The sequence below is a fragment of the Siniperca chuatsi genome, linkage group LG16, assembly GCF_020085105.1.
Source record: "Siniperca chuatsi isolate FFG_IHB_CAS linkage group LG16, ASM2008510v1, whole genome shotgun sequence".
Taxonomy (NCBI): domain Eukaryota; kingdom Metazoa; phylum Chordata; class Actinopteri; order Centrarchiformes; family Sinipercidae; genus Siniperca; species Siniperca chuatsi.
The window spans coordinates 4,757,872-4,770,539 of record NC_058057.1 but is presented as its reverse complement, the minus strand read 5'-3'; the positions used below and the strand labels follow the sequence as shown (position 1 = coordinate 4,770,539).

Genomic DNA, 12,668 nt, shown 5'->3' with positions numbered 1-12,668 from the left:
GTATGAAAGAGGCCCCTTCATTGACAAATGATAGTGAGACAGGAAAAATATCACAGTTGGGAATGTATTGATAAGGGAGTGTTGATACCCTTTGGCTGGCAGTGGAGCGTTGACAGAGTGAGTAGGCCTCTCCACAGGCATGCAGTAGGGCACTGGGTAAATCTACACCTCTCTGCAACTGGCAGGACAGCAGGGTGGCAGCATGGAAGAGGGAGGCCACCGATGAGGCAGGGGAATCTGAAAGATAGAAGCCAGACTTTTTGAATTAACTGTGACTGACTGACAGCATTTTTATTTGATGTCATTATTCAGTGCTTACCCCAGATGGCAGATTTGATGCTTTTATGTATTTCAATCAGCAGATCACACACACAGTCCCCGGTCACCCCTGCAGTGTGAAGCAAGGTCTTCAGGTCCAGCGTGTCCCAGCAGACCCCCTCATGTTCCCCTGGAATGTAAATCTCCACCCCTCTGTTCCTCATGGCTCTGGAGAGGTCCCCATGCACAGGGTCCATAGTCAGGAACAACCTGCACAGCCACACACATCAGCTGAGCATGGACTTCTTTAATGACATCAACAAAAAATGAACAAGGTCTAATTTTGCGTACTACCTGAAGTTAGCATGTGGGGTGATTTGGGGGGTCTTCCCATCTATGACGCCGCGTTCGTTGATGGTGAGAGATCCACCAGGCTCTAGCAGAGCGTTGAGGCGATCCAGGACAGAGGCACTAAGTACATAATACATGATCAGTACAATTTGCAAAATTCTCTCAAAGTGTTTCTTTCAGACTTGACTTTAGTTGTTGATCTCCTGAGATTTCTCTTCATCTACAGCTCTTATCACTTCTTATTTTAAAATGCTATCTCAAACCGTTTTGTGACTATAATTTCTTAACTTTCCAGACATGCAAAAAATATCTAGATTGTTTTGGTGTGAGTTGCCAAGTTTTGGAGATATCTGCCATAGAGCTGTCTGCCTTTTTTTGAATATAATGGGACTATATAGCACTCGGCTTGTAGTGCTCCAAGTGCCAAAAAAAAACTTGAAAACTCAACAGCAATGTCTCTTTCCAGAAATCAAGACCCGGTAACTCAAAATAATCCACAGACCTTGTTGTAAGCAGTTTCATGTAGGATTTGCTGGATAGAAAGAAATTGTTTCCTACATGTAACTGAAACAACAAGGTCTGTGGATTATCTTGAGTAACCGGATCATGATTTCTGAAAAGAGACATTGATGTTGAGTTTTTCCAAATGTATTTCAAATGAGCACTTTGAGCACCACAAGCTGAGTGCCATATAATCCCATTATATGAAATAAAGGCAGACATCTCTATGGCTGATATCTCCAAAACTCAGAAACTCACACCAGAACAATCTAGATGGATAAATAGCACTACAGGTAAGAGGAAAAATATGTATTTTTGATTTTGGGGTGAAATGTCCCTTTAACCTATCCAGAAATGACTGTCTTAAGTGGTTAATTAAATGGGTTTTTATATTTTTAAACAACAGGATAGTTTATCTAGTTGCTATTTATTTGATTTCTGTGAGCATTTTAATAAGCAAAAATACCAATTCCACTATTAGCCAAACGACTTATAACAATTTTTTGATGTTATGCACTGACTTCAGCGTATCTCTAAATATTTCGAATATTTAAGATATTTTACAGAATTTCCCTGCATAATATTTCTGAATAGTTCAAGTACATCTCTGCATAGCAGAGTTGTTATATGTTTGGTCTTTGATGCCTTTCAAACAATTATTCCTCTGTGAAACCCTGCCCAGTGATGTGGCCATAATTTCCAAATCTCATGTAAGAGCAAAATCCCAAATGAAAAATGTTTTCACAAATAGATCAACAAGCACAAATAGACATAGAACACTTCACTTTTCCTCACCTGCAGAAGTTGACATTGTCCATGAGCAGCCAGTCACCAGCTTGCAGGGCCTGGACCAGCATACCATCCAACCACTCAAAGCCTCCGTTTGTCCAGCCATCCTCTAGCTGAGCCAGACGCTCCTTCAGCAGCGTGAAGTCCATCTGCAGTTTGGACATATCTGGAGGACAAACACAAGCATGTTACATCACCGAGAACACATTCTTAACACATTATACTTACAAGACAAATAGATAAATAAAAATAAGAAAAACTCTTTTGAAAGAATATTCCTTTCCGTTATCAAAACAGTACATGGCCATTACCAGTGAACACTTTGAGCTTGGTGTTGAGTTTCTGCAGGAGGAGGATGATGACCTCCAGCTTGTTCAGTGCCTCTGAGTTGACGGTTCCCCCAGTTCTTTGCAGTCCTTCCTCCTTCAGCCAGTGACAGAACTGACCCCACGTCTGCAGCAGGAACTCTGTGTCCTGGATGCCAACATCCAGTGACATTAGGCCACGCCTGATTACCATGGCAACTATGTAGTCCACACTTTCTAGTACTTGTTGCCATGGCCGCATGATATCCACCTGGAATATTAAAAAAAAAAAAAAAAAGAGTGCAGAGTGATGCAGTCTGATGTCTTCAGACAATGAAAGAGGCTTAGCAAAATAGGAGTTTCTGGTTACCTGTTCAAAGCTTCCCAGCAGCTCTGTGGTGTCCATGGCACTGTTCATGGCCATGACCCTGAGACGGTGTCCTGTCAGCAGAGCCAGCAGCCTCACTAGGCTGGTCTTTCCGCTGGCCGTGGGGCCTACCAGTATGGTCATCCAGCCCATCTCCACACACTTCATCAGGGACTCCAGGGGCCGCAGCGCCTGGTGTGTGATGGTCAGTGGGGGGTCCAGGGCCACAGGGGCTCCACCGCTGCGCTGCAAGACCGAGAAGCCCACCTACATAGGCAATCCATGGGAGAATAAATACTTAACTTTGTCCGTACAATTTAAAACATCTGCTGCTGAAAAACAGGATGAGGTTTTGTTGTTTTGACAAACCTGCAGGTTGAGTGGAGTGATGTGGAACTGTCTGGAGCCACTGTAAGGCTCAAAGTCCTCCCCAAACACCTTCCTGAACACAGACAGCACCTGTATGGGACAGAGGGTTCAAATACTGAACAGTGTTTTATTCCAAGTTCACAAAAAAGTGGAAAAAGTATTTCCAACCAGGTCAGTAACAACACAAAGAAAATCGAGGGTGGCCACTGAATGCAAGAAAAGAGAGAGAGAATTTATGTGCACAAATACAGGCACTTAATGGCATGAACACAAAAAGGTCCTTCTTTTTCTTTTAGTGTAAGTGTCCACTAATGAGAGGTAGAAATTAAAATAGCAATTAAATAATAGACTGTGGTTGTTTTTATATATATTTTATTTTTTCCCTCCAATGTACAAAGGTAATTTATTCCTAGAAAAAAAAGTACCCATGTTGGTATTAAAACCTCATCCGTCCACAAAACATTCTTCTAATATAGCCTTCTGGTTCATCCATGTGACTATTAGCAAACTTTAGATGAGCAGCAATGTTCTTCTAGGAGAGTAGTGGCTTTCTCCTTGTGATCCTGCCATACACACCATTCTTGTTCAGTGTTTGTCTGATGGTGGACTCATGAACATTGATTAGCCAATGCAAGCGAGGCCTATAGATCAGTACACTCCCTGACAAAAGTCTTGTCGCCTATCCAAGTTGTAGAAACAACAAATAATAACTTGACTTCTAGTTGATCATTTGGAATCAGAAGTGGCTTATATGAAAGGCAAAGGCCTCTAGATTATGCTTATTTTACCAAAATAAAATCTTATCATGCCTTGTTTTTTATTTATTGTATTAGGAAAGAAAGTTCAGACTTTGCTTAGACAAAAGTCTTGTCACTTAAAAGAAATAATGTACAGTACAGAACATAAAGTCATGGTGCAGTGGAAAAATAATTAATATTGTGTATGACTCCCATGAGCTTGGAGGACTGCATCCATACGTCTCGGCAATGACTCAAATAACATATTAATAAAGTCATTTGGAATGGCAAAGAAAGCATTCTTGCAGGACTCCCAGAGTACATCAAGATTCTTTGGTTTCATCTTCAATGCCTCCTCCTTCATCTTACCCCAGACATGCTCAATAATGTTCATGTCTGGTGACTGGGCTTGCCAATCCTGGAGCACCTTGACCTTGTTTGCTTTCAGGAACTTTGATGTGGAGGCTGAAGTATGAGAAGGAGCGCCATCCTGCTGAAGAATTTGCCCTCTCCTGTGGTTTGGAATGTAATGGGCAGCAAGAATGTCTTGATACCTCAGACTGTTGATGTTGCCATCCACTTTGCAGATCTCTCGCACACCCCCATACTGAATGTAACCCCAAACCATGATTTTTCCTCCACCGAACTTGACTGTTTTCTGTGTGAATCTTGGGTCCATGTGGGTTCCGGGTCTTCTGCAGTATTTGCGACGATTGGGATGCAGTTGAATAGATGATTCATCGGAAAAATCAACCTTCTACCACGTTTCCACAGTCCATCCTTCCTGCAAGCTGTGGGTCTTGGCAAATGCAACACGATTTTTTAGTTGTCTTCAGTTTAATGCTGGTTTTCTTATCCTCTCCACTTGACATTTAGATACATTAAAGATGACCTGGGAATGTGTTTATCACAGTATTTGTCACAGGTGATGCTCTAATCTGTGATTGGTTGAATCCTTTAAAAGATGTGACAAGACTTTTGTCTAAGCAAAGTCTGACCTCTGTCCTAATAAAATAATGAAAAAATCAAGGCATGATAAGATTTTATTTTGATTAAATAAGCATAATCTAGAGGCCTTTGCCTTTCATATAAGCCACTTCTGATTCCAAATGATCAACTAGAAATCAAGTTATTATTTGTTGTTCCTACAACTTGGATAGGCGACAAGACTTTTGTCAGGGAGTGTAGATGTTACCCTAGGGTTCTTTGTGACCTCCTGGAGGATTACACGCCTTACCCTTGGAGTGATATTTGTTGGATGACCACTCCTAGGGAGAGTAACAATGGTGTTGAATTTCCTCCTCCATTTCTCCATTTTCTTGCACTGACAGTGAATTGGTAAAGGCCAAACTCTTTGGAAATGGTTTTGTAACCCTTTCCAGCATGGTGACCATCCACAACTTTTTGTCAGAGCTCCACGGAAATCTCCTTTGATAGAAGCATGGCACACTTCCACAAACCAGACTTTGATAGTAAAGACCCAGGTTTATATTCTTTCAATTGGGCAGGGACTGCTAAACTCACACTTGATTGTCATCTCATTAATTGAAACACCTGACTCCAATTACCCCTTTAAATGAACTGATAATCCTTGAGGTTCACATACTTTTTCCAAGTATGCGAATGTAAGACCTTTAATGTTGGATAATTTTGCTAAACAAATAAATTAATAAGTATATATGTTTTTTGTATTATTTGTTTAACTGGGTTCTGTTTATCTAGTTTTAGGACTTGTATGAAGATCTGATCACATTTTAGATTACATTTAAACAGAAAGGTGTAAAGGGTTCCCAAATATTCTAGCAGCACTGTATATTCCAAGTCATTTACACATAATAATAACAGTAGGGGGCCAAATACACTCCCCTGAGGGACACCACAAATAAGGTTGACCTCTAGATAGATGACTTTGAACCTCAACTCTCTCTAAATAGGAAGCAAACCATTTAAATGCAAATGGACATAACAAATAGCGGACAACCTCTTAAGTAGACTGTGGTTGACAATATGAAATGTTTTGGGGTTTTTTTAAAGATTATTTTATTTTACTGGGCAGTTGACAGTGAAGAGGCAGACAAGAAATGAGGGGAGAGAGAGGAGGTATGACATGCACCAAAAGACCAAAAGGCAGGAAATTAACCGTCAATGTTGCGGTTATTTGGCATGCGCTGTAACCATTTGGCTGCCAAGACACTCCAACAATATGAAATGATTTTTGTAGGTCAATTAGAATCTTTTCCACATAGCTTCTCTGCAGCCATTTCACCAACATATACACATTAATGTGTTCAAGTGCAACAGTAAGACCATAAACAAGGAACATAAAACAAAATAAAAGAACATATATTTTGTTAAGTACAACAGACACTAGTCCTTTAAATATGATTTCTTGAAAACCCAATTAAACTTATAAAACAGATTTAATGAATTGATATACTGATCAAGTTTCTTGTGGACCCTCAAGTACAAGTAAAGCTGGTGAAATGGTGTACCTGAGCCTTGTCAGTCTCCGTTCTCATCCTGTCAGCAAACACCAAGGCTACATGTTGGCCTGGGTTGAAAAAGCCTGGGGACTGATCAGCCTGCATCAGCTGACACCAGCGGAACATGTCACGCAGGTTGAACTCCCAGGGACTTCCTTTCTGACCCCACTGCCGCTCCACACAAACCTCCTGGACAAGCTGTTGAAGGCAGAAAAAACCTTTTAGGCGTCTTTTGACTCACTAACAGCTTTAAAACATGTGAAACACTGCCTGATGCTAGACTTGCCAAAAAATTGTATCTTCAGTTGACAAAGCAGAGTAAGTCACTAATACAGTATATGAAGTCCCTCCAGCAGACAGTCAAAGTCATACAAGAGTAAGGGAAGAGAAACCTACCCTGTTACTGAACTCCACCATTTTAGCAACAATTTCCTTATCAATGCTGGGGAAAATGGAGTGTCCTATGAACTCCATGTCTTTGTTCGTGAGCTGGTCCACAAAAACCTGAGAATACAGGGGTAAGACAGATTTCATGAATAGGGATGAAAAAGAATCAAAAGAAATTAAATGATTATTTCGCTCAGTAATAAGATTCTGGCTTTTTCTCTTTTGAGTTCTCTTTTCAGAGAGTCAGGGAAGGAGACAGTAGTAATGGTACACGTGAGAAACTATAAACAACACAATCTATGGGCTCAAATAAGGGTCAGTAAGATTTTTAACTTGTGAAATGATATTCAGAAAGGTCAGGTCACACAAAGAATTTATTTTCTAAAACTACAAATCTTTTCTACACATTCCCAAACTTCAATTTCTCATGCATTCAATTTCACAATTGTACAAAACATGATAGACAACCACAGGCTAGTTCACAAACTCAAAATCTTATTGACCCTTACTTAAACCCATACATTTGTTTCCAACAAATTAGTCGGTCCCCATTTTCCCAAGATATCTCAATGTGATATCTTGATCTTTAGAGTGATTCCCCACATTTCTAAAGGCAAAGTGTGACAGATGAATGGTTGTGTTTGTTATCACATTTAACAATTTTAGGGCTACAACTAACCTTTATTTTCATTATCAATTAATCTGGCATTGAAACTGAACATTTAATTTCCACAGAATCCTTCTTTATCGGACCATTATTTAATAACTTTAGAGCTCCTATTACTGGACTACACTCCATTAAGCAAAAACTCCTACACTAGCTGTCTATCTGATAGTGCTGTAGCTAAATTTAAGGAAGTGATTCCATCTGCATTTAATTCAATGTCATGTCTCAATATAACAGAGGACTCCTATGCTAATTTCAGTCCCACCCAAATTGATCATCTTGTTGATAGTGCTGCAGGCTCACTGCAAACGACACTTGACTCTATTGCCCCTCTAAAAAAGAAGATAATAAAACAAAAAAGGTTAACTCCACGGTATAACCCCCAAATTAAAGCAAACATCGTGAAAACTTTATAGGAATTAGCGTTCCACCAATCTGGAAGAATCTCTCGTTTAGTCTGGCAAGATAGTCTTAAGACAGGCTGACAGTCACAGCGCCATTGAGCCATGTATTCCTATAGCCCTCAGTAGTAATGAGGGCTATAGGAATACATGGAACATTTAATTGGCATTAAACTGGAACTGCACTAAGCTGATTTAAGTGCTATCGATCAGATCAATCTCAGTTTGTACATGTTAACGATGTATCCTCCTTGCACGCCAAAGTTAGTCACAGAGTTCCACAAGGTTCTGTGCTTGGACCAATTCTATTCACCTTATATATGCTTCCTTTAGGCAATATTATACTTAAATAATATATAAAATTATTAGGATACACTCCATAAACTTTCATTGTTATGTCGATGATACTCAATTATATCGATCAAGCCAGATGAAACTAATCAGTTAGCTAAACTTCAAGCATGCCTTAAGGACATAAAAATCTGGATGACCTGCAATTTTCTGATGTCAAACTAACAAAATTGAAGTTATTGTACTTGGCCCCAAACACCTCCCAGACAAGTTATCTAAAGCAATGATGTTGATAGGTTTTCAGTATAGTGCGTCCCCGTGACCCAAAGGTGGTCATTTGAGTGGGTCCCAGGGAAACTGAGCGGGTCCCCAATAAAATTTGTGTTTTATGACAAATTGTAGTGTTAAACTCGTGTTTGATATTATATGGTTATACTTAAGGTTATTCATGTATGTTCAAAATGTATCTGAAACTTAAACAGATAAAATCCCAAATCTGTAAATACACTGCAGACACACAGTAGCTGACAGAAAGGTCATATTACAGAGAATATGATATACAGAGAAATATTGGCTTTTTCTGGGAGAATAAATGTTAAAAAGAGAAGCTAAAAAGCAACAAGAATGCTGAGCTTTCAAGTTTCATCAGGAGTCCTAACACCATCAAGTACAGTATTGTTCAAAATAATAGCAGTACAATGTGACTAACCAGAATAATCAAGGTTTTTAGTATATTTTTTATTGCTACGTGGCAAACAAGTTACCAGTAGGTTCAGTAGATTCTCAGAAAACAAATGAGACCCAGCATTCATGATATGCACGCTCTTAAGGCTGTGCAATTGGGGTATTAGTTGAATTAGTTGAAAGGGGTGTGTTCAAAAAAATAGCAGTGTGGCATTCAATCACTGAGGTCATCAATTTTGTGAAGAAACAGGTGTGAATCAGGTGGCCCCTATTTAAGGATGAAGCCAACACTTGTTGAACATGCATTTGAAAGCTGAGGAAAATGGGTCGTTCAAGACATTGTTCAGAAGAACAGCGTACTTTGATTAAAAAGTTGATTGGAGAGGGAAAACCTATAAAGAGGTGCAAAAATGATAGGCTGTTCAGCTAAAATGATCTCCAATGCCTTAAAATGGAGAGCAAAACCAGAGAGACGTGGAAGAAAACGGAAGACAACCATCAAAATGGATAGAAGAATAACCAGAATGGCAAAGGCTCAGCCAATGATCACCTCCAGGATGATCAAAGACAGTCTGGAGTTACCTGTAAGTACTGTGACAGTTAGAAGACGTCTGTGTGAAGCTAATCTATTTTCAAGAATCCCCGCAAAGTCCCTCTGTTAAAAAAAGGCATGTGCAGAAGAGGTTACAATTTGCCAAAGAACACATCAACTGGCCTAAAGAGAAATGGAGGAACATTTTGTGGACTGATGAGAGCAAAATAGTTCTTTTTTTGGGTCCAAGGGCCACAGGCAGTTTGTGAGACGACCCCCAAACTCTGAATTCAAGCCACAGTACACAGTGAAGACAGTGAAGCATGGAGGTGCAAGCATCATGATATGGGCATGTTTCTCCTACTATGGTGTTGGGCCTATTTATCGCATACCAGGGATCATGGATCAGTTTGCATATGTTAAAATACTTGAAGAGGTCATGTTGCCCTATGCTGAAGAGGACATGCCCTTGAAATGGTTGTTTCAACAAGACAATGACCCAAAACACACTAGTAAGCGGGCAAAGTCTTGGTTCCAAACCAACAAAATTAATGTTATGGAGTGGCCAGCCCAATCTCCAGACCTTAATCAATTGAGAACTTGTGGGGTGATATCAAAAATGCTGTTTCTGAAGCAAAACCAAGAAATGTGAATGAATTGTGGAATGTTGTTAAAGAATCATGGAGTGGAATAACAGCTGAGAGGTGCCACAAGTTGGTTGACTCCATGCCACACAGATGTCAAGCAGTTTTAAAAAACTGTGGTCATACAACTAAATATTAGTTTAGTGATTCACAGGATTGCTAAATCCCAGAAAAAATTTTCTTTTGTACAAAATAGTTTTGAGTTTGTACAGTCAAAGGTAGACACTGCTATTTTTTTGAACACACCCCTTTCAACTAATACCCCAATTGCACAGCCTTAAGAGCGTGCATATCATGAATGCTGGGTCTCGTTTGTTTTCTGAGAATATTCTGAACCTACTGGTAACTTGTTTGCCACGTAGCAATAAAAAATATACTAAAAACCTTGATTATTCTGGTTAGTCACATTGTACTGCTATTATTTTGAACAATACTGTACATCATGTTTAATTAGGAAAGTAGTTTAAAAATCACGCACACAAAGGGCAACCATTTACTGCATACTGCCATTAGAAACAGAGTATAATTAGCTGATAATTAACCTGATCAGCCACAGTCAATCGCTACAAACACACATTATTAACTGTAAACTGTAAATCAAACCAATAACTAACTGCAGTCAACGTCAGACAACCTTATCGTACTTTAGCAGTTACCTAGTGTTTCTGTAGTGGTGACAAAACATAAAAAAAAATATAGACTATATACAGTATTAGCAGTATGAAATAAACTGAAGCTCCCTGCACGCTCCGGGGAAAATATTACGCCAAACTCCCTTTAAGAAGTATGATATATTAACAATTAACAAATAGGCTGGATCATTGCAATTCCTTATTATCAAGCTGCCAGTCCCTGCAGCTTAAGTCCTTTAAGAAGATTATTATTATTATTATTATTTTTATCATCATCATCATCATCAACATCATCCCTATTATTATTTTATTTATATTAACATTACTGTTACGTTATTATTTAAAAATTCTATGTGGAATTTGCATTGTGCTACTGTATGCTCTCTTATCCTGCTCTCTCTCTTTCTCTCAACCCAAGCAGCAGAGCAGATGGCCGCCCACCCTGAGTCTGGTTTTGCTCTAGGTTTCTGCCTTTTAAAAGGAAGTTTTTTCTTGCCACTGTAGCCAAATGCTTGCTCTTGGTAAGAATTGCTGGGTTTCTGTAAAGAATATCATAAAGGGTACGGTCTAGACCTGCTGTATAGGAAAAATGCAATGAGATAACTTCTGTTGTGAATTGGCACTATATAAAAAAAATTGAATTGAATTAATCTGCCGATTACTTTCTCCATTAGCTGTTTAGTCCATGAAATGTCAAAAAATTGTGAAAAAATGTTCATCACAGGTTCCCAGAGCCCAACGTGACATCTTCAAATGTCTTATTCCGGCTCAGTCCAAAACCCAAAGATATTTAGTTAATAAATGATAATATAGAGAATAGCAGAAAACAATATTATTTTAGAATCAGCAACAGGAGAATGTTTGTAAATTCTATGGTAAATAAATAAGTACAGAAGAAAACTTTGAAAATCATAGTATAGTTTATAAAAGTTTGTATTATCATCTCAACTGTTCCTTACTTGAGTGAATCTGTTGAGGAAGGATTTTGGCAGTCCCTTACGCCCACCGCCTTGAGTGAAAGGGTTCTGGCAGCCAAAGATTTTGGTCTTCTCCTGCTGAACCTGGAAACTCATGCCCAGTTCAGGAATGTAGATCTCTGCTCGGTGATCAAAGCAGGCGTTCAGACCCTCCAATACCGATTGAGAGGCCAAGTTCAGCTGTCAGTATAATGAACAAGATAAGTCATCTTAACATTGCCGATTGTATCAGCATAATCAGATTACAATTTGTTTTATGAAGGTTTGCAAACAAAACAGGCTCCAAGCCATTAAACTGGCGTACAAAACTGTAAAAATGCCTGAACAGTGGTCCTTACCTCATCCAGGACAACCCAGTGGCCTGATTTCAAAGCAGCCAAAAGGGGGCCATCGCGCCATGAAAACTCTCCTCCCTTCCCTCCCTCTACAGGGAGATCTGTCCCAAACAAATCAGCAACATCCTGCCAGAGAGTACATGTCATCAGCATCAGAGCCTTGTAGTATTTGAAGTTCATTCAGGAGCACAATGGAGATCTTCTGAGCATTCATATAAGGGCTTACCGTCTGCTCTGACAGGTTGATTCTGACCAGGTGGTTCCCAGAAGCTTTTGCCAGTGCTGCCACTAGACTTGTCTTTCCCACGCCAGGTGAGCCCTCCAGCAGCACAGGCCTCTGCAGCTTTAACGCCCGCAAAAGCCTCTGGGCATTCACCGCAGTAGTGCCCGCTGCGATGGCGTAGTCTGACAGGTTCCGGCTCTCAGTCTGAGGCCCTGGTTGACATAATGTAATGAGTCATTTGATTCAAGTATGTAATAACTAGGGCTTTATTTTTCCATGTAGAATCTGATTTGGCAGTTTAATACAACTACTTGAGGTTTTTTTTTTTTAAAAGCATACCACAAGTTACTTAACACACAGACATGAGATTGATTGACCTTCTCATTTAACTCTTTGCAAGAAAGCAAATAAGCGTTTTTACCAAAATATCAAACAATTGCTTTATTGAACTAGACTTGCAAGTCCCAAACACCCAACGCAACTTGGAACCAAAGGTGCACTAACTCAGGGTGACGGGGAAGCCAAGAGCATCACTAAATAGGACTTAGACAGACGATTTAACATAGGATTATTAGATAGGCTCAAGTGTACAAACAAACCTATTCTTTGAAAGGTCACCAGATGACAGCATGAGATCATAGAAAGCAAAGTGCATCTCAAGACAGTGTATCTCAAACAATTACAGAGTTATGTGAATCAAGTGAATTCAGTTAAACTTGGGAATATGTTTTTCCA

At 39.5% G+C, this 12,668-nt stretch overlaps 1 protein-coding gene across 1 annotated transcript in view; it reads right to left on the bottom strand.

Moving 5' to 3' along the window:
* mdn1 (midasin AAA ATPase 1) overlaps nt 1–12,668 on the bottom strand; it is a 170,985-nt gene that overhangs the window by 93,615 nt on the left and 64,702 nt on the right. Inside the window, exons 36-47 of the mRNA XM_044169618.1 lie at nt 11,937–12,145; nt 11,714–11,836; nt 11,358–11,555; nt 6,557–6,664; nt 6,170–6,358; nt 2,941–3,030; nt 2,575–2,838; nt 2,211–2,475; nt 1,906–2,065; nt 613–729; nt 320–528; nt 89–237 (exon numbers count right to left, since the gene is read on the bottom strand). Of these exons, the coding sequence (XP_044025553.1) occupies nt 89–237; nt 320–528; nt 613–729; nt 1,906–2,065; nt 2,211–2,475; nt 2,575–2,838; nt 2,941–3,030; nt 6,170–6,358; nt 6,557–6,664; nt 11,358–11,555; nt 11,714–11,836; nt 11,937–12,145 (2,081 nt within the window). The remainder of the gene's footprint in view (nt 1–88; nt 238–319; nt 529–612; nt 730–1,905; nt 2,066–2,210; nt 2,476–2,574; nt 2,839–2,940; nt 3,031–6,169; nt 6,359–6,556; nt 6,665–11,357; nt 11,556–11,713; nt 11,837–11,936; nt 12,146–12,668) is intronic.